General features: G+C 43.4%; 3 protein-coding genes across 3 annotated transcripts in view; 1 reads left to right on the top strand and 2 right to left on the bottom strand.

The window, feature by feature from the left end:
• The window catches only part of LOC119195167 (exostosin-1), a 151,407-nt gene extending 148,165 nt beyond the window's left edge, over window positions 1-3,242 (bottom strand). The window contains exons 1-3 of the mRNA XM_037449890.2: window positions 2,540-3,242; window positions 1,464-1,945; window positions 98-849 (exon numbers count right to left, since the gene is read on the bottom strand). Coding sequence (XP_037305787.2) covers window positions 98-849; window positions 1,464-1,748 — 1,037 coding nt within the window. The 5' untranslated portion in view covers window positions 1,749-1,945; window positions 2,540-3,242. The remainder of the gene's footprint in view (window positions 1-97; window positions 850-1,463; window positions 1,946-2,539) is intronic.
• A 10,457-nt stretch (window positions 3,243-13,699) lies between these two features.
• On the bottom strand, window positions 13,700-18,596 carry LOC119195342 (sterile alpha motif domain-containing protein 12-like). Its single transcript, XM_037450185.2, has 4 exons — window positions 18,542-18,596; window positions 15,629-15,771; window positions 15,325-15,465; window positions 13,700-15,050 (listed from the first exon to the last, which is right to left on the bottom strand). Exons 2-4 carry the CDS (start codon window positions 15,747-15,749, stop codon window positions 15,034-15,036), a joined length of 279 nt encoding a protein of 92 aa, XP_037306082.2. The 5' UTR covers window positions 15,750-15,771; window positions 18,542-18,596; the 3' UTR covers window positions 13,700-15,033.
• Window positions 18,597-19,398: 802 nt separating this feature from the next.
• The window catches only part of scara5 (scavenger receptor class A, member 5 (putative)), a 45,338-nt gene continuing 43,461 nt past the window's right edge, over window positions 19,399-21,275 (top strand). Inside the window, exon 1 of the mRNA XM_037449942.2 lies at window positions 19,399-19,584. The gene's annotated coding sequence lies outside the window, so the exon portion shown is untranslated. The remainder of the gene's footprint in view (window positions 19,585-21,275) is intronic.

Raw genomic sequence — 21,275 nt, 5'->3', positions numbered from 1 at the left:
TAACGGACATATCTTCAAAAGAGTGATCACTCTTTTCAAATTGAAACTAAAGCACGTTCAGAGGAAATAACGAAAGGTAAAGAAAAAAAAGACTTACTTGAGGTATTCTTCATTATCTCTGTCACACCGAGAGTCCTTGTGTTTCTCCCAGTCCTTCCCATGTTTACATGTGGTCAGAAGAATAATATCTTCCCCGTTGTGGATGTGATACAGAGCATTTCTCGTTTCCGATCCGATGCCAGTTAGATATCGCTTCCCTTTGAAAACCAGCAGGTACTTCCTGGAAGGCGGTGCATCATTGAGGGTCAGATACCCTATGCCGCCTCCTTTTTGCGGGTGATCCTTGGAGAACAAGGGGATGGAGATATCAAAGTTGGGTCGGAAGTTGACCATATCAGCGCTGGCCTTGGCCAGCATGGCTTGGCCCACCTCAAAGCCCAGATCCTCTGTATAGTCCGGCCAGGTGCCCGAGTACAGGTTGAATATGAGGTGGTTCCTTCCATCGTTCCACGTCGGCAGGTTCTGGATTCGCAGCCTGACGTTCTGAACGTACTGAGCCGACAGCTGGTCCCTGTCCAACGTGTCCACGGCCAGAATGAACAGACAGGCTCTCGTTGGGTCCTTGGTGTGGAAGCGAGACTCCTCGATGGACAACAGGATCTTCCTGTAGGTCTCGGAGATCTCGTCCCCTCTCTGCGGTGGGTAGATGTAGACCCTGAAGCCCGACTGGCAGCGAGCAAAGTCAAAGCAGGTCTCCATGCGGCAGCGCTTGTTCTTGTAGATGATGTCTCGGATCGCACGCCGCTCACGAGGTGAGGTGTGCTGGTGGTGGAGCTGAGGACTGTCCTCCTGTACACAAGGACACACACAGTTAGGGCTACCCAAAACAAAGTACAGTTATATCCATACTTCAGCGATGTTATTACTTCATGCCGTCAGTATCCAGCTATGGGTCTCACTGCTTTGTTCTGTGACTGAGCTACACAGACTCCCGCATCCAGTTCACACAAGCAGATGAAGGGGGACGCCTTCATGGATTGTACGGCACTGTTTTCCGTTTAGGCGATTTGTTAAGAACTGTAGGCAGTTCAGCCAAGCAGTGACATTCTTTTCTCAGATTGTATTTGAATTGTTTTTTAGGCTTGAGCAGGGTAATCAATCATAAATTTCACAATTAATAAAGCAAAGACTTTTTCATCTTTCTAGACTTGTTTGATCGTGAGGATTAATCACCTTGTGACCCCCATGGCCATCAAGCTTTGAAACCAAAACCATCATCCATCTTCAAACCAATTCACTATGAGTTAGTGAAATTTATCCCCAGAGAAAGCGGCCAACTGCCCTTTTACCTTAGTTACATAAAATGATACCATAGCAGACTTGTATGATGGACCTTTAAGTGTAATTGAGTGTTCTTATGTTTTGGTATCCGAATACATTTCCTTTACAGCAGTACAGTCTACCTCTTGCTCTCCTCCCTCCAGGTACGGCTCCAGCAGCTCGGTCGACTCGGGCCAGTGCCTGGGCGGTCTGGAAGGGCTTTTCTGGGGTAGGGGCTGGTGCTGATGCATCTCCTGGGTCTGGTGGTAGTACTGGTATTCCTGCTGGCGGTACTGGGGGTACTGGGGTAACTGCTGATATTGATATGGCGGCTGCTGGAATTCCCCGATTTGTAGACCCCACAGATATATGAGGAAGAGAAGACCGGCCCCCACAGACACAAGCAGGTACCGCTTCTTAGCCTGCATGTGTGCTGTGGGGGGGACGGAGGGGGAACGGAGGAGGTTGTAGAGAAAAGAATAAATAGTAAAGGTGGGGGGTAAAGGGTTGAAGAAGGGAAGGAAGAGGAACTAGGAAATGATGAGGAGAGGATCTGAAGCAAAGTAGACAAAGGTCCCACAGGGCAGCCTCTATCCACAGCTCGTCATTTTGGTGTCTTGAGTCACTGAAAGAAAAAACAATAATAAAAATGTAAATATATTGAAGATAAGAAGAAAGTGACCTACAAATCATTTTCTTTTTTAAGGTAAAACTTATTGACACAAACGAAAAATGACAAACTGATAGGTAACCATGTGGGTCTGTTCTTCTAATACAGCTGTGGTCAAAACACAAACTAATTCAGTGAACAATTATATGGATTAGATGAAAGCATGAAATTATGCATCAAATATCGTCCAAAGTTCAAGTCCAAAATTGATGCATGTCAGCTCTTTGATGACGTTATAATATGGTAATTAAAGAGTCATTTGGACTGATTTAGTGGGTAAACATTTAGTAACCTTTAGTAAATATAATTATCAAATTCAATATGACGAAACACGTTTTCCTCAGCATCCCGATGACTAAAATATGAGGCAACTCGTGCAGAATGAAAGAGTTGTAATAAAGTGATTCTTGGAGATTCAACCGTCATTCGTGCAAAAAAAAGACAAAAATTTTATAAACACTCTGTTAATAATAAAGATGTCTTTCTGTTTTATTTCATTTGGTAGCGGTCCATAAATGCAGAGCGTTCAGCAAACCGACTGTGGCTTACTTGTTTACAGGGAACACGTGTGGTCCCAGGCAGGGATCGGTACATCCGCCGCTCTCCCCTGCAGCCCGAGCACGACTCCGCGGTTCGGATCCACATTCTCCAGCTTCACCCCTCCAACATCCGATCACAAATCCATCCGAAAGTCAGGAAACGTTAAGCACATGAACCGCACGTGGAAGGGGATGAGGCGGTCACTTAGCTCTGCGTCCGTGGATAAACCCGAAAAGGTTCACCGGTGGCATCCTCCCACGCGTAACGGTCCCAAACTTTCCTCTAAGGCAGCATGCATCCAACGCACGTTAAAAGAGGCGCGTGCATGCACGTCCAATGACTGCCATCCCCCCTTTCAACATTAAAAAAAAAATCCAAAACTTTGCAATGGAAAGCGCGCTCCCACTCGTGTGCTCGGTGGCAATCAAACAGAGATGATCATCCCAGATTAAAGGAGACGAAAGGACCCGGAGAGACGCGCTAATAGGAGAGAATCCGGTTTGAAACGAGTCCACGTTTTGATTGGCTGGCACCGGTTCTTCTCACCACGGTTCAAGTAATGGATCAAATGACCACCACAAGTGCACACTGGGTTTCTTCTGGATTATTCCATCCAGACCACTCGGCTCCAGCAGAACCCCCTTCCTCAGGTTTCCATCCTCACATCCTCAGTTGGATCAGGGCTGCGCCACCAAGCAGCAGCAGCAGCAGCATCAGCACCGCTGATCAGACACGCAGCAGCACACCGGCAGACTGGGGGGGGGGGTGGGCAGGTAGGGCGGGGGGAGTGGGAGGGGGGTCAGCGTCCCTCAGACTATGCTGGACGCGCAGTTTGATGATGGATGAGTTGAGTCCTGATGAGTCCGAGCGCACCATCCGGGATCTCAAATGAAACCAAAACCCATTCAGGGATATTCCAAATGGATCCGCATGTGCGTTATCTGCAAACACGAGTTAAACACACTTTCGGATGCAGCCCTGAACCGTTTGACTTTTCTTTCCATCACTTCGCAGAGTTGAGGCAGTGTTTTCATGAAGTGCAGCATGGAAATCACGTATCAACAGTGATTCTATCAAACAAGTTAAGGAATATTTTTGAAGGTTTTTCTCCTTTACAAGACAGACCTGGGCCGAACTTACGAGTAAATGTGTCTCGTTTGCGGAACTTTATTAGAATTTATTTAAGTAGAGGATGAGTTGCCTACACATCTGGCTTGTCGTGGTTTGATGAATTGGCTCTTTTGCGAACTTAAACCACTTTTAATTAAGTCCAATGCTCATTAAATCGCTTAATCGATTCAGATATTTGGCCCAATGAATCGCCCCTGACCCCTCGTCTTTCCATCTCTCCAGCCCTTCTGACCCGCTGCTGTTATGCTTTTCAGAAGCCACTCAATGTTTGAGATAAATTTAAACACGATTAAAATATCTCCCATTGTCTTATAAATTAGATCGGATCTTACAGACGTCGTGCTGTAAGGACATCATGTGGCAAACAGCGCCATCTTGCGGTTCATCCTTCACTCCACGCGTCAACTCATTGGCTGATTACAACTCTTTAAAACAAACACAAACTTGTTCTCAGCCGGTGCTGCAGCTCTGTGTGGCTTTTGCTCCTCACACACTGGACAGGACTCAGGAAAATAACATTCTGAAAGTGTAATGGTTTCAAGCTTAATGATGACACATTCCTGATTCCTTGATCCAGCTTTAAAAGTGCCATTTCTTTCAGATCCCGTGCTGTTGATGTAGCTGGTTTGTTTTGCCCTTTTTATTAAGCATCCTGTCCACCTCCCACGTTTTGCTCCTGCAGTATTATGTGTTATGTTACTGTTGTTCTGGGGCTGAAAATACACAGCTCCCACCACCTGGGAACTGTTACGTTTTGGAAAATCCTGTATTTGAACCTGGCAGAGTAATAGGAAAGCAATGAATGCCTTGAAAAACCACACGTTAGGGAGGAAGTCTCCTCTTTAATCTCTGGCTGTACTACAGCAGCATAAATCCATGCACATGACTTAGAACAGCGGGACTGCAGCTCTGCATTTGTGTGAACACCATCGGTCTCCCCCTCTGCTCACCAGGTTTGTTTTCATTTACCTGCGCTGTGATAACTCCAAAGGATCGGCTGGTGTTGATGGCTTCATGGTCGATTAGGGGAAGATGAATCTGAAAAGGTCGCGAAGCAGCAGAGAGAGGGAGCGGGAACTAGACGTTGATCTGTTTCGGGTCTCACTCCGTCGCTTTGCTTCCTCCGCCTCCATCATCAATCATCAATCGTCAAGCTCATGGGGTCGTTGAAGTGACTGTAAGTAAAATCTCTCCTCTCTCCTTCACCAGCTAATGGGACCAGACTGTGATCCAGCAGTGACTCCGTATTTTGTATCCAGATTAGGTTCTGTATTTGACTGGATTGCACTCTCTTCTATAGGATCCATCACTGAATTTGGCTGTTAGATGAGGATGCATTCAGGGGTATACGTTTGTTTGCCCCAATCGTACATACGGCTACAAAAAGCGGTCGTGGTTCCGATCTCAAGATTTCCTTTAGAAAACATCTTTCACATCGCTAACAATTTTACTGCAGCAGTACCCTGGTTCAGGTTCTCCTGCAAATATTGTTTCCTCCAGAAGGCCCAAAACACGGACTGGACCTCGAGCCGTATGGTTTCCTCCAGCAGGACAACGGATGGCATCATTGACTCAAAATAAAGTAGAGTGTGTGTGTGTTAAAGAGGATGTGTTTGATTCATCATTTTTTAAGGAATGACCAAATTCAGGCTCAGGCAAGACAATACTTTCTGGTAAGATCATCTGTTAGTTTGGTCTGTTTTACTAATACATAAATTTGCATCTTTTTTAATCAACAGAACATTTGTAAAATTATTTGACAGTAAATCAAACATTTCAAGTAATTATCAAAGTCCAAATTCAATGTTCATCATCGACATATACATTTAATAAAAACCAAGTCAACAATATTTAGCAGCAATTTTAGTTGTAATTCTTTTTATTCAGCTATTGTAAGTGGCTTTGGATAAAAGCATCAGCTAAAGGACATGTAACGTAACGTAAGCATACTCACACACAGGAAAATTCAATACTAGACAAACAATTCTGTGCATAACATGCGTGGGACATAATGTGGAAACACCGTCGTGCTTGTACACGTACGCTTTTGCTACCCCTCCCCCCCCCCCCCCCCCCCGTCTCAGTTTATAAACCCACGGCCTTTGCAAAAGTGTGCCATAATATTCTCGGAAACCAATCAGAGCAGACTACACTTTTTCGGGAGGGAGAACAGGTGTTTGTGTGAATAAATGTATTTACAGACAACTTTAAAACGTGTAAAAACGTTAGTGTAGATTAGCTCTACCCAAAATACAAGGTTGACCTTGAAAACGAGCACGCCATGCCCCCCTTTAAGGCGAAATTCTAACTGTGTCATCAGAGGACAACGCTGACGCAAAAATGTTTTGGTTTCTTTTGTGGGGATTAAAAAAAATGATGTGAGTCGGTGGAGCATTCGTCTAAATGCTAACAATGTGGACTGCTTCCCATCATCAGCAGGGAGCACATGTAGACCTTCCTCAGCAACAAAACACAAACAGAATCAATGGCTTTACTCTGGCTTGTTTGTTTACATCTAATGATTCGAGCTCATAATGTAACGGGTACACACACACACACACACACACACACACAAAGGAGCCAGTTGGGCCACTGGCTGCAATAACACGGTACGCTCCCTCTATGAATTTGAGGCTGCGGTGCAATTTCCTACCGTCCACATTTTCCGACCATCTGGTGGCCAACAAAACACACAAAGTGAGGCTGTAATTATTACACACATGAGAGTCACAACGAAGCAACGGGACAGCTGAGAGCGTCCTTCGTTTACAGAGGCACACGGAGCAGGACGCGGTGGGTCAGCAGCCAGCAGCATTTCATGGTGGAGCCGCGCTTAACTGTCACAGCGCCTCGTACATTATTGGATGCACTTTCATTTACAGTGCACCAATAGTATCAGACTAGAGACAGACTACAAATTAGTTTTCATTAAACAGTATCCATCACATTTCCGGATACCCTAAATGATTACCATACACCTAAATTATACTGTAATGATAATTCAGTCTTTTTTATTAACACACATTTATTTATTTAAAACATTTTGGGACAACTGTCTATAAAGTTGGTACGAACTACTTTGTCTTGTTTGCCGCTTTGCTGCAACAGAGTGACAAGCCTGACCCGCGACGGAGGCTTCGTTTCCCTTGGATGGGCGGTAAGAGAGAAGTGCAGGTAGTACAAATACGCCACCTAATAATACGCCACCTAATAATACAACTTTCAGCTAGGAGCGGTTCTGAAAGGTCTTGACGGATGATCTGTGCATGGTGTGGCGTTGCATCCGTCAGGGTCAGAGTCACAGAGAGCTCTGAGGGGAATGCGTCACTCTGCTGCGCCTCGATGCATCTGCAGGGCAAACAGATTTTTTGGTGTCACAGCCTCTGGCAGCGTGTGTGATCGATAAAAGGGAGAGCCCACCGGACTCAGAATGCAGAGCAGCAGGAAGCCTGTTCTTCTTCTGCCTTTCTTCTTTAGCCTCGAGCTCCTGGCCTCATAACCCGAAAAGTGCAATGGGGCTTCTAGTACCGCAACAGATGGGGGCAAAATAATGAATCATCCAATTATGTGGAATATATTGTGTGCTGGATCACATTCTATTATGTAAGCATTGTTCTCTGTTTTAATTAAAACTGCCATCACATCGCCATGCTCCAAATGAAACAATATGCTAAATCAATTTAGCATCATTATATAACACATCCATCAACGAATGGGATATTCAACAGTTCCACACCCTTCTAATGTTCAGGTACTTGAGGCCGTGCACTGTATCAAGCATTGATTACTAGATTCAGATCAGGAGATGAAATAAAACAGGGATCTGCACCATGGGCTTAACATATCCTAATATATACCTTGAGTGTAATATACGTATTAATAATAACAAATTATTACCCTGAACAGGAAAACATTTTCTTGAGCAGAGTAACTGCAGGTGAAGTAAATCCAAACTGTCACTCAGCCGTCTTTGTGTGGATGCGTGTCTGAGAAATAGCAGTGCTGCTCTGTTTATGTCAACATAGAGATGACTGTTTATTCGTCCTGACCAATAAACTCCCTCACGTCCCTTCTTTTAAAATATTTTCAATATCAAAAGCTTGTGATGAAAGCTGTGAATTCATGTTAAAATGAAGCGGCCATCTTGAGGTTTTGGCATTTCAATTATCCACCAACACCCTGCGCAGTACACTCTGTCATTCTGTCAACTTTAATGTTTTAATATTCTGTTTTAAAAGCCCGCTCAAGAACACTCACGCAATACACACCCAATATTAGCACCTAAGCGCACACACACACACGTTGTGATTTATGGTTGGAGCCATGCCTCAGTGACTAAACAGGGTAAAATATTTATGTGAAGCCAAATGAGGGACGTTCTCAGACACTTTCAAGTCCATGTGTGAAGAGGGATCATTTAGTGTAGTGGGTAAAAAATCATGTGGCGAGGAGCAAGCAGGCCCCATTCATGGAGGGGGGGGGGGGGGTGGGGGCAGGCATCAGGATGTTGATGTCGACTGTAATGTGTGATTATGTTGAGCGACATGACGCCACTTACATTTCACACACACAAACACATGGTACTCTGAGTGCAATGACTGGAAATGGGCCGGTTGTTTACTGCGGGTCTGACAAGGGAAGGTGGAAACAGGTGAGCAGTGTGGATCAGGGAGTCATGTGACTGGAGCAGGCTGAAAGATCATTTGTTGACCTTCATTTTTATTTCCAAACAAACGTGGCGGTATTTTGTTTGTTTTTTCTTGCCGACCTATTTTTACCACCCCAAAATCTCTGTGATTTTGCATACGGAGTCATCTTTGATGAAGCACTTTTAATTTATAGAGAACATTGAACATAGAGTTCCTGCTCCGCAGACTGCTTCCAGTGAGATGAAGAGGAAGCCTCTCTCTTTGTCACCAATGTAAGTGAGAAAAGAACATTAACATGAATGCGTGCATCACACATTTTTACTGTGTGCTGCAAATGCATTTAACGGAAGCAAAATTGTTGAGCAGAACCAAAGTGATGACCAACTGCAGAGCCAGCGGGGGTGTGCAGGAGAAAACGTTCAAAACACATCTCCACCCTCGACCCCTCCACCTACATTTGTCTTAAAAACCAATGAACAATGTCAGTTGTTGCTCTGAAACCCCCGTTTTACTGAAATCTCTTGCACTGACTTCCTCCTCGTTTCTTTTATCCATCAGCCAATGGATCGATGGATTGTTTCTTTTATCCATCAGCCAATGGATCGATGGATTGTTTCTTTTATCCATCAGCCAATGGATCGATGGATTGTTTCTTTTATCCATCAGCCAATGGATCGATGGATTGTTTCTTTTATCCATCAGCCAATGGATCGATGGATTGTTTCTTTTATCCATCAGCCAATGGATCGATGGATTGTTACTTTTATCCATCAGCCAATGGATCGATGGATTGTTAATTTTATCCATCAGCCAATGGATCGATAGCTTGTTTCTTTTATCCATCAACCAAGCTTACAAGCATTTTTGCATAAAAAACGGACGGAAGCTGACTGATGAAGTCACACGAGATCTGCTCTTGGAAGCCATGAGAACAGCGCAGGATATTCTAATCTCAAATGAACTGTGCTTCACCCGGGTTTGTCGCATTTCCCCCACACAGGTATATTCATAGAAAACACAAATTAAAAAACAGGTGTGAAGAAGATTGTTTGTGTGCAATGGAAGTACAGTTTATTGGATGGAAAGCCTCACCATCTGCCATCCACAGAACAGAGCTGGTGTTTACTGCAGAACTCGTCTGGAGTGGCTAAAGACACCCTGATTAAAAACGTTTCTGATCAGCGCTGCCGCCATGACGGATTTCCTATTCCCCCACAAGACTCAAATGCGGCAGTAGCTCCACTTCCCCGCCATCTCTCTCACCTCCTTTTCACTTCACTGCTTCCAATACCGAAAAGATAAATCAAGTGCCGCGAGTCCATTGATGTGAGGGGAAATAGATGGAACATTTCTTGACAAAACCCATTTTCCTATACTTCCAAGTTATAAAGCACCCTGTTTGTGTTGTTGTTGTTGTTGCTTTTGCCTTCCATACTGTGTCACTAGTTTGTCTTGACAAACGGGTGCGTTTGGTAGCAGACGGTCATAGCAATTGGACCCGTGCGTACACACACACACACACACACACACACACACATCCAGGTTGGCGTCGTCTGCCGGAGGCACCTGCTGCAGCCTGTGAACAGGTGCGCTGTGCTAATAAACTCAGCAGCACCACCCAATCTGCTTTCATTTAGTCGTCTCTGTTATCCCTCTCCCCCCCCCCGCCTCACTTGCTTCCTCATTCCCCCTGTTTACTCCTAAACGGGTGCATCGTTTGAGCAAACCCGGAGCCTCGAACATGCGTCACATAACAAGTGAAATCCGGTCGAGTGTCAACAACACCGAGAAGGTCCAGGAAGAGATTATGCTGTAAGCAAGCTGCAATTACCACCTGCATGTTATCCCTGAGTCAACACAGCACGGTGTGAGGAAGGCATACATTTAACCAGCCGCTTTGTTATCCGTGCATATCAGTTCTCACCTGCAGGGATGGTTTGACTGGACGTGTGGAGGTTTTTGCCGGCTACGCCACATCCATCACTGCTGAGTTGAAGAGTCTCAGGAGGGAAACGCTTGAGAGTGTAAGATTTTTTTTCTGCCGTAATTTAGTTGCTAAGAAGACCCATGGCAGAAAAAACTGTTTTGAATTAAGCTGAAAACATTGGGAAAAGGGAGAGGAAGAAGCTGAATTGAAAGCTAAAATATATTAAATAATAAGGGAGACCTTGGGGGGGATTGAGAGTGGCTTCAAAACAGGGATGTTTGGTAAATGATCTCATGAAAGCTCCTGTCAATCTATCGGAAATATTCTTAACAGAGGTGGGATCAAGTCACTGTTAGGCAAGTCACAAGCAAGTCTCAAGTCATTGCCCTCGAGTCAAGTCGAGTCAAAGACGAAGCAAGTCCCAAGTCGAGTCACAAGTCAAAGCCAACAAGTCTCAAGTCGAGTCACAAGTCGTACCATTTTAGTTTCGAGTCATTTCGAGTCCTTTTATTATAGTGGGGACGGGGAACCCTGGGTGATGGTGCGCTGCCTCACAGACCTAGACTACGAAGGGAAGGGTAACGGTGGATGGACTGTGACTGTGTTATAGTACTGTAACGCTCACCCCAGTGCTGCAGCGTAAATAAGGAGGCGATGACTGGCTTGCAACTCCGCTGCATTTATTTATATAAAACAACTCAACTTCGGTCACTGTTGGCACACTTCCGCATACACGGCCCCCCAAAACTCGGGTTGTCTCGCGTAACTACAGCTGGTAACGGAGCATAACGTGAACACATGCAACATCTGCATAACTGATTAACTAATAACTTTAACTCAGCTCATTACACTACTTTAAAACGGACGTTGACATAATGTTGGCGAGGATTTCCATCGGAGTCTGAATCCGGGTTCAAAAATCCCGATTTTTGTAACCATGAACGAGCTGTCTCGTTGATACGGTCAAATGGACTGCAGTGATTGGATGTCGTTCAGGCAGCGCGCGCTCTCTGCATACAGGTGGCGCACATTTTTATGACAGATGCAGATAAACAGAGCGGCGCGGTGGTGTGAAAATGTTTTCCCCCAGTTTTCATGGGAAGTAGCAAGTCTTCGAGTCAAAAGGCTCGAGTCCAAGTCAAGTCACGAGTCATCGATGTTAAAGTCCAAGTCGAGTTGCAAGTCTTTGTACGTTTTGTCGAGTCGAGTCTCAAGTCATCAAATTCATGACTCGAGTCCAAGTCACATGACTCGAGTCCAAGTCACATGACTCGAGTCCACACCTCTGATTCTTAAATCTATCTTCTTCTGAATCCTTTACAGTCAATATAGTGTTACAGAATACTTGAATAACGTCAGTGTTAACAATACAATGCAAAACTCATTCGTGCTCAATAATGTAATAAGTTACCTCCTCAACATTTAGTTTCAGTCACCTCGAGCCTCACTATCGGAGGGTAGAAGTTAGAGGTTTTAGAGAACTCTAAAGCGAGGTGAACTGCTACGGGCTGCAGAACTTAATTCTCTACGCTCACACCGCCTACTCCTTCTGCATCTCCACTGAACAAGTGCACCACATACAGTATAGACAGATATTTGTTGGACACAGACTGCAGCTCCACAGTCCACAAATTTGGAGAATAACGTTGGGTTGCTCTCAAGTCAATGTTTCGCTGTTTAAACACATGCAAGCAGGTTTGCGGTTGTACGCAGAAATGAGTACATTTACTGTATTAAAACGCACACATGTGCACACTGGGGTGTCAGGACGCAGGGTCAAGGGCAAGGAGGGAGGACTCAGATGCGGAGTTAATGAAAAAAAAAAAAGGACTTTAATAGTCAAAAAACTCAAACTCAAAATCACTCCAACAAAATAGGGGAGGAAGGAGGCAATAACAAAACGGACAAAAAAACAGGGACCTGGACTTTAAAACACAGACTTGACTTACTTGACACATGGACAGTCGACATGTAATGACGCCACACAAGACAAGAGACTCACAAGGCTTAAATACACAAGGGAGGTGCAGGTGATTGGACACAGGTGGAAACAATCAGGCACGGCAGACAATCACAGGGGAAGACAGGACAAGGCAGGAAGTGAAGTTAAGGTACATGTTTTGTAAACTGCTAGTAGAGCAGTTTTAAAACACATAGAGACATAAAAACTACACTCATGCGTTCGGTGACGGAGAGGTTGCTTCAGGCGAGGAGGAGCTGACCTTTAACTGACCTGTTACTGGAATACTGGGCGCCATCACTGACACTGCACCCTTTGATTGGTTGTTTGAGAATATCGGGACAGGGTCAATGTAAAAGCCCTGGGCTGGATCTTTAAGTGATCTTTAAGCAGCCAGCAACCATTTAAAAAAAGAAGGCGGGGAAATAATGTGAATTTATCTTACAAATTTGACATATTTAGGCAACATTTTCTCTGGTGATGTTGTTTTCTAACATTCTAACGAGCCAAATGTGCATTTGTGCATTTAGTGGTGAAGATTTGCTTTTGGCACTGTCGTTGGGGTCAGTGGTGTATTTCATCACCCCCCCCCACAACAACTTTTTCACTGCGGTGGATTTAGCTTTGTGCTGAGTGAGCTCTTCCCCAGGCCACGCCCTACAAAATAAAATGTCAAACCATCTCCTGAGGTATTAATCAAACCACCCACAAACACACACACACTGCAGACGTCAGAAAGTGAGAGGAAAGGTCAGGTGACAGGTTTGTTTTCCCAGAAAGCAGTATGCCTCTTCCCACATGAAGCCTTTGTGTGTGTGAGAGTTTTGAATTTGTGTTTTCCAATTAAAGACAAATAATAATTCTCTTTTTAGTTGGTTTCTCACTGGCTGAGGTCTTCCAAACTCATCCAGTGCAGCTTAATATTGTTCAACCTAAGAACTTCTATTGCTGTCTTTGGAGACAGAGTGAGTCATTTCTTTGCTTTTTTTTATTATCATGACCTTTTAATTTGAATAGTCAAAGTGGTTTCTGAGGCTTCTTCAGTACGAGACGTTTGTATGAGAAGCATAAATGGAACTGTAAAAGCGGGACGATAACCCACACATGGCACGATCGTGTTGCCAAAGCAGCACTTTTAATTATAGCAAACATATTGTAGCATTTCCAAGGGAAATATGTTCAGAAATAGACACAACCTTCTATCGTAAGTGGTGCAAATATGTGGGGGCCTCGAATGCACGTTAAAATGAGGCCAACATCACACATAAAGGAAATCAGGCATTATGGAAGATGAAAGTCGCTGGACCACTTACATTTCAGACAAGTTGTAAATGCAGCCAGTTAAAATGGGATTAATCACATGACGGTATTTGTATAAAAAACAATCAAAATCCAGAGAAAGTAGAATATTTTATATTTTTCTGTAACTCTTTTCAGTCTCTACTCCAGAGAAACAACAACATGACAGATTTTACAATGACTGTGTTTGGGAATGTTTGTGACCAAGAAAAAACGTAATTGGACATTTGTATTCAACACATTGAAATGCTTAAATGGAAACATCTATTCTTTTTTTATCTACCTGTAATTTCCCTGTTTTCCTATTGACAAGCTCGTAATCACATTATTAGTGTCACACGTCCATTCATTAGGTTTGACTTAGTTGAATTGGTTAAAGTCATAATTATTTGGCTCACACAAAACTAATTTAACTGATAGGAGAATTATCAATGTATTATTGCTGTCATACATATTGATAAAAGGTTTTTCCTCAAATTATACAGCGGAACTGATGTGTTCCACCAAAGAATATATTTTTCCTATAATAAATCATGTGGTTGGGAGTCGACAGCCATGCTAGCAACTCTCAGAGACGATGCTTAGGCTGAGAGTTGCCTTGAGCTAAAGGATACCATTATCATGAAAACACGCTCAAAATGAATGTTAACACGCTGACGTTTAGGGAGTATTATGTTTACCATGTTCACTATCTTGTACGGAGTGTTTTCCTGCTATTATAGGGTAATATTCCGTTTTCACGTCAGCCAGTTTGTCTTGTCAAAGCAGGGTGAACGCAGCTCTAATTGATTAAATAAATGATGGTCCCGTGTTATTTAGTGTGTCACAGTCATCCAATTTGCCAGCATACATAATTCCAGTGTCCTCACCTAGATGGAACAGGGCCACAATTAGTGTTATTAATTACACATATGTTTACCCTGCAATTCCATGTCAAATCGGCTGCTGTGAGATGGGCCTTTTAGTGCTCCACACCACTGATGTGCAGCCTGTCACGAGTGTTGCAGGTATTTGGTCAATACAAACGACACTTCGGACTAAATTGTGGCGCCAATGTAAAAATCAACAGCTTACGAGACACCCTGAAGGAGGATATGAACATCTGCATCGGATGTCGTGGCAGTCAACGGTTTGTTAAGACATTTCACTGAAACCCACCAGTGTTAAACTGATGGTGGCGCTAGAGGGAAAAGCCCCCTGGTTCGAGGATCACGATTGTCTGTTCAAAGTTACGTTACGATTATTAGTGTTGCCGTTTGGATACTCGACTGACTGCAGTGACGTAGGTGAAAGTATTTCATGACGCAGTGACAGGGTGCAGGCGCAGGACGGAGACTAATGGACAGCAGGACTCGGACAAAGACGAATCTCATCCATCTGCACAGGTCAGATTTCACAAAGGAAATGGGTTTCTTTTTCTCGCCATTGATTCTTCTTCTCTTTCACTTATGTTTCCATCACTCCCTCTTTTCTCCCTCCTTCACATGGACCAATCAATGGATGGGAAATGAAAAAGGAAGCCGCATTTCATCTCCAGCTATGAAGAAAAACACTCTGCAGAGTAGCAGAGAGTACAAATAAAATATTAGTTAGCAGCTGGTTTCTCTCCTGTTGAAAAGGCTTATGTTTTCATTAAAACAGTTTTGATTAAAAATAAAAGGCATAGTTTCCAAAGGACAAGCCAAACCGAAAAAAATCAAGAATATCCTGCACAGGCACGCTTCATTTTGTGGGGATTCCCGTGCATATTACACCAAAGCAAAACCAGCAATAACCGCCAGTTTCACAATGACACCCTGGAAAAAATGAATCCATTTGGCATTCTCACCAGAGCAGATGTCATCGAGTTCATTGATTTCCTCTTGAACTCTGAGGAGGAGGAGGTCCTGCCAGATTTCCTGCTGCTGCTCCTCGCCCTCCAACCCGAGCAGCTCCAGGTGATGATCCTTTAATCTCAACAATGCTCGGCCTCGGGAGAGAAGGGTTTGCATGAGTGCCAGCGTTCATTCATTCATTCACGACCCAGGGGGGGAACGGGGGGGGGGGGGGACATTAAAGAATCTTCTTCCACGAATTCGAAATCTAAAACGGCTTAAAGGGATTTCATTTTTAATTTGATGCGTGAGTTGTACCTGATATGGCGTGCTTTATTATGGCTTTATGGAGCGTGTCCAAGTGGTTGGGGTGCTGGTCCTGCACCCACTCCAACACTTCTTCCACCGACCACAGCGACACTCGCTTGGATAGAACCATCGCTCTGCCCCCACGGCAGCCGCTACACACGGGCAAAAAGCAGCAATGCAGTGTTATTCTTAATTGTATTTGCGTATTTCTGTGAGTTTTGCAGGTTTGGCCATTTAAAGGACAAGAACACGAACAAGGAGTCGTTTAAAACTAACTCAAACCAAGTCATGTTCAGTTGAAAATGATTTGGAAGAGGAAACAAAGGCAAACAGTTAAATGCTGACTACGCTTTCTTTTGTAAAAATCCATAACAGTTTATAGAGCAGCTTTGAGACACAAGCTTGACTTACTGTATCACTGACTTTTAAAATGAACTGCATGGTTAAAAATGTGTTGTAGCAGGGCAAAATAAATGTTACATACAAACCACAATTTAGATAAATGTTCATTTCTTATGTAATTATAATGTTAATATAAACTGCTGGATTCATACCGAAGGTTACAAAGATTCTATGTTTGAATAAAACCGGAACATTTATAGCAGTACACTTGTTATCGTGCCTTTAATTAAAAATAAAACTTCATGGCACATGACTTCTTGTGTGATTGGCAGCACATAAGTATGATTATTTCCAGTAATTCATCAAAATCCAATACATGACCAATTGTTTTTCAGATACTCGAAAAAGATAAAAAACCCCATTTCAATTTCACAAAAGTTAGGTGTTGTCAGCTTGCCTGTCCACAGCTCTAGATCGACTAAATTGGAAAAACAAATGTTTGGCTTTGTCAGACCGGCTTAAATGTTAAATATTTTCTGCATAATTGTTTGCAAAGGGAAAAAAACTGAGAAAACCTTCTCTTTCTAACAAATAGAAGGAATAAAATGTGTTGAGAAATGTGTTCCTGTGACTATTATCGTTCACCCAGCCAGGATCTGAGTGCAGTATTTCATCCGTCAACACCACCTCCCTCAGCAGCAGCTCCGCCCCAGGAGCCGCACTAGACCAGGGCGCCGGTGTCTCGGGTAGAACCCAAAATGTGAGGAAATGTCATTTCCTCTTGATATTTTGCGCTCTGGATTAAATTTCCTTCCCGTGCCCCGTCGCCTACTTTCTCAGAATAAGCCTGTTTTATTCGGTGATTAATTCAACAACCCCCTTAACAAGATGACAAATAGCTTTTTAGCACCCAGGTGAAAACTTCCAACACCCTTGAGGCCCAAAAACTTCTACTGTTCTCAAAAAAAAAAAAAAAAAAAAAGTTTCTTCCTCTCCTCGCCGTGGGTGTTTTGGCCTCCCTCCCAGCCATATATCCTCCAGGGCCGCACTGCCATAGGCCAAAAACTGCTAAACTGTTGTTGTGACCTTTTCAGCTGGGCGGTTTGGGTATAAATATAGGAATGTAATTTCCAGAGTTAATTAAGGGGCAGTAACAAGGTCCCAGCGGAGTAATTGACATGCAGAGAGTTGAGACCTTTGCGATGGAAGACAGAGGAAAATACCCTTCAGAGTCGGGTCGAGCCGAGGGTGAAGGAAAATATCGCGGCTGTCTGTAACGTTGGGTTTCCAACCATTTCATTGGGGTCCACACTGCCCACTTACGACTCAACCAGGACTTGTGAACAAAAGCAATTCACAGCAGCAAGCCGAGTGGGAAATTGGCTTTCTGTCTTCCAACTAAAACTGACCAACTATATATATATGGTAACATATATATATAGAAATGTATGAGCACATCGGACAGCTGAACTGAAGGGCTTCAGGTGGTCTTAGTCCCAGAGTCCCTTCTCGTACTATCTGTTCGATTCCTCTAGTTAGACAGTTTTATTGGCCTTCGGGCCAGCCAAAGTTGATGTGAATGTGTGGGCAGCGTAGTTTACCCGGATAATTATTTTAATATATAACAACGGGATGCAATGCAGAGGAGTGGTCAGGGAAAGAAAAGAAGAAATATGTGACGTTGTGATCAGAAAACATTGAGTCAACATCACTGTGGGAACTACAAAAAGGCTTTTTGACAGATGGGTTGTTTTTCCCCTCCATGCATGAATGTTTTTACATCCCCCAGGGAACGGGGAGGGGTCATAGCCTTTAGCGTGTCGTTCTGCTTAATTTATCTTGTGCAGAAGAAAGGAGTATAATTTCATGGGGGTGTTTTCCTACATGAGTGTCAATGCAATGCAAAACAAATGGCCATTGAAGATTATTCTCATGGGGTACAATGAAGAAAACTGGACACAATCTGTAAAAGGGACACTTGTACAAGTGGCAGGTTGAGGGCCTTCTTCTCACACGAGGTGTGATCCTGCCATCTCGTGGTGCCTTGCAGAATTACGCGTGTAATCCAGTGAAAAGTGTCGCTGTTCAAGTTCAATGATGCAACTTTTGTAAGACCTACACGCTTTCTGCGCCTTGATGCATTGATTGTGCTGTGGTAGGAGACTTGGACACATTTTATGTTGGGCATTCGAACAATTACAGCTTTATAGGTTTATCTTTAGCAAATGACAAGAACAGGAGACAAATATATACCTACCGTATACGAATGTGTTACGAGTCTAGGAGACGAAAACATGAATAATACACACAGCTTTAAACGCAGACGTGGCGAATCGCAGCCGTGCCTCTCAAACGTCTGTCCAGTGCCATGTCCGATGTGTACCAGTTCCGGCATATTAAACACATATGAATACGCTTGGCGAATTACGACGACGTCTTGTTGTAGTCTAAAACATCAACAGCAGCCCGTAAATGTCACATGACCCCAGAACAGTCCGTAGTTCAGCCAGAAGCACTGACTGTTTTAACAATTAATGGATTTTTGCTGAGTGATATTAATATTTACCTGCGGTCCAGTACCTGTGGAAAATGTTACACCTTCCGTTTCTCGGCTCCGCCCACTGAGCGGGTGCGCGCTCCATCTAAGGCGCGCTCCACCAATTCTTCTTCCGCATTCCTGCTGCTCGCGAGCCCCTCATGAGCTGTCTGGAATATTACAATATGTATAATACGTAAGGGGTTAGCCCAAGTTTATTTCATGTTGTGCACTTTTACTCTTGTTATTGGCTATGATATGATTGCTTGATTGTTTTGTCGTTGTCTTTTATTAAAGGTCATACACCCATCTTTATCGGTAAAGCAGTATTGCTACAGAGTAGAGCGTGTTGTCATATACACAGCGAATTGTTTTGGTTGTAAAATCTTGAATTTCTACACAAACAAAGATACATTTAGAAAAACAATTCAATTCAGTTCAAACAATGCAATATTATACGATAAATTGCGGAATCGAAGATGATAAACGGTGGAGAAATAAATATGGAGGCGTCAACAGTTATTCATTAATTGCATAGGGAAGGATTTGAATATATATATATATATATATATATATATATATATATATATATATATATATATATATATATATATATATATATATTATATATTATATATATGTGAGAATGTTTACTCTTATATTAGACAAGTTGATTGTATATGGACTTATTATCACCCTCTTTGCTTGGTTAATGAGGGGTTCCATGAAATAAACATGTAAGTGTACATAATCCAAATCAACCACACGGCTCGTTTTCCATGGCGTGTTTCGTCTTCAGCCCAACAGAGGGCGTGCGCGTACAGGAGGGCGCGCGACCCTCTCCAACAGCTGGTCAGCACGCACAGCGCAACTTCAGCCGGAGACTTTTGTGATGGTCACATGACGATGCAGCGTGTATATTAGTCCAAATGTCTCAGCCCGGTGGTCTTTATAGAGCTGCGCGCCACCGACGGGGACTGAGCGCGTGGTGCGTTTATTTGATGCCTGGAGTTACGTCACGACGCAACTTTGTCAAGGGAATTATGAGAGACGTGGAATTGTGATTTTTCAATTGACAGCTGAAAAGGTGAGATTAAAGCCCGTTTGCTACTGACTTTATCTGGTGTTTAATGTCGTGCAGGTTTCACGTAATCTGACACGCTGTTATGTTCACTGCACTCCAGCTGACTGCGTGACACCTGCCATTCATTTTCGAAAAGGTAATATGTCAGTGAAATCAAAGATGTTAATGTTGTATCATGTTGTATCATGTTGATTGAGTTATTTAATCTGCACAGATTGAGTTATTTAATCAGCATATCTACAATACTCTAAATCACCAGATAATCTCTCGGGCTTTGACCTTTTTAAGGTGTCACAGGGGTTAACATCTGTTAAATATTCATTGTAATTGCGTGGAAAGCACAGTTAAATGGTTCGTTTAATTCTGCTCTATTACAGTGCTATGCAGCAAGGACAACGGGGCAGGAAATGCACGTTTAATGGTGCTCCTCCGCAGAAAAATGTTGCTTTGTGTTTCAGTGGTCATGGATGAAATATCTCTGCCTCTAATTACCCGAGAGAAATGGGTTAATGTTGCACATGGATGACTGAGTAATGGCATGGCAGGGTTTCATAGGTTCACTGGGAGATTGTGCTCCAACCCAGCTCCCTACGTCTAATAAATAAAGTCATAAAATTGACTTGCTAATGGGATATAATTAGATAATCAAACTTAGGATAATTTGTAGCAGACACAACAACGCTGACTTTTACTAAACCTTGTATGTTCTATTGCTGCTTGCAGTTAAATCATCACAATGTCCAGATTTCTAAATGCGCTGGACTTACATGTAGCTATTTATATGTGTGCTTGTGTGTATCAGAACTCTTTTTTTTTCTCCCTTCCTATTGGATTAACACTCTCTGGAGCTCTCATTGAGGCGCATCCCTGCTCCAAGGTTGAGAAGCGTTGGACAGAACCATAGACCTACATAAGCTCAACTTCAACCTTGCTTACACAACAATGAAAAGCAAAAGACGCATTACGCTTCATTATAAACAATCCAGTTGTGTGATTCCACTGTAGAACAATCCTTTTACCAGGTGACAACAAGCTGATCTCTTCCAGGGTACTCAAGTGAACACATTAATACTAACACCTGAGTGTCAAAAGATGCAAGGGCGCACCGCCATTTTGTGTAGCCAAGCTCCTTCGCCTCCGTGGCTAGTTGAGGCGCGGCATCGTGAACTGTTTGTTGTGTTTGGATGGAGCTCCAAGAAGAAAAGCCTCCTGTCATTTGAGGAAAGATTCAACACAGTGATGGGCCGCTGATATTGAGCGTTAATGCTCTTTTCGTGTTTAATCACGTGCACGCCTGAGCAGAGGAAAAAGTCGCCCGTGTCAATGGTTTACCATTCTCACTCCAAGTTGTGTACGTGAATGTTTTGTGCTTGGATGCACTGTAACCAGTGGTGTTCAATCGAGGCCCTTTGTAACTTCTGGTCTGTGCTCTGCTTTGAGTGTTTTTCTTACTTTAGACTTTTTAGATTAGATTTTTAGAGAGAGAGAGAGAGAGAGTGATCTTTGCCTTCCCACCACGGACTGACTAACAGGGACCAACTGACTGTGGGATCAACTGTAATATCCCACCGAACTTATTGTATTTAGAAGATAGCTCACGCTGCCCCCCTCCATCTCCCCCTATACACACACACACACACACACACACACACACATGGTTGCAGAAAGTTTTTTGGTATCTCCTAGCAGCCTTA

Source organism: Pungitius pungitius, chromosome 20 (assembly GCF_949316345.1).
Source record: "Pungitius pungitius chromosome 20, fPunPun2.1, whole genome shotgun sequence".
NCBI lineage: Eukaryota > Metazoa > Chordata > Actinopteri > Perciformes > Gasterosteidae > Pungitius > Pungitius pungitius.
The sequence above is the reverse complement of the archived record's forward strand: the minus strand, read 5'-3'. Positions and strand labels throughout refer to the sequence as shown.

What these genes read in the sequence shown, in the direction of transcription:
- LOC119195342 (XM_037450185.2), bottom strand. Translation starts at nt 15,749, where the DNA reads ATGGTTCTATCCAAGCGAGTGTCGCTGTGGTCGGTGGAAGAAGTGTTG. An exon ending in AATAAAGCACGCCATATCAG is followed by an intron (nt 15,466 to 15,628) that starts GTACAACTCACG and finishes TTCTCTCCCGAG; the next exon opens with GCCGAGCATTGTTGAGATTA.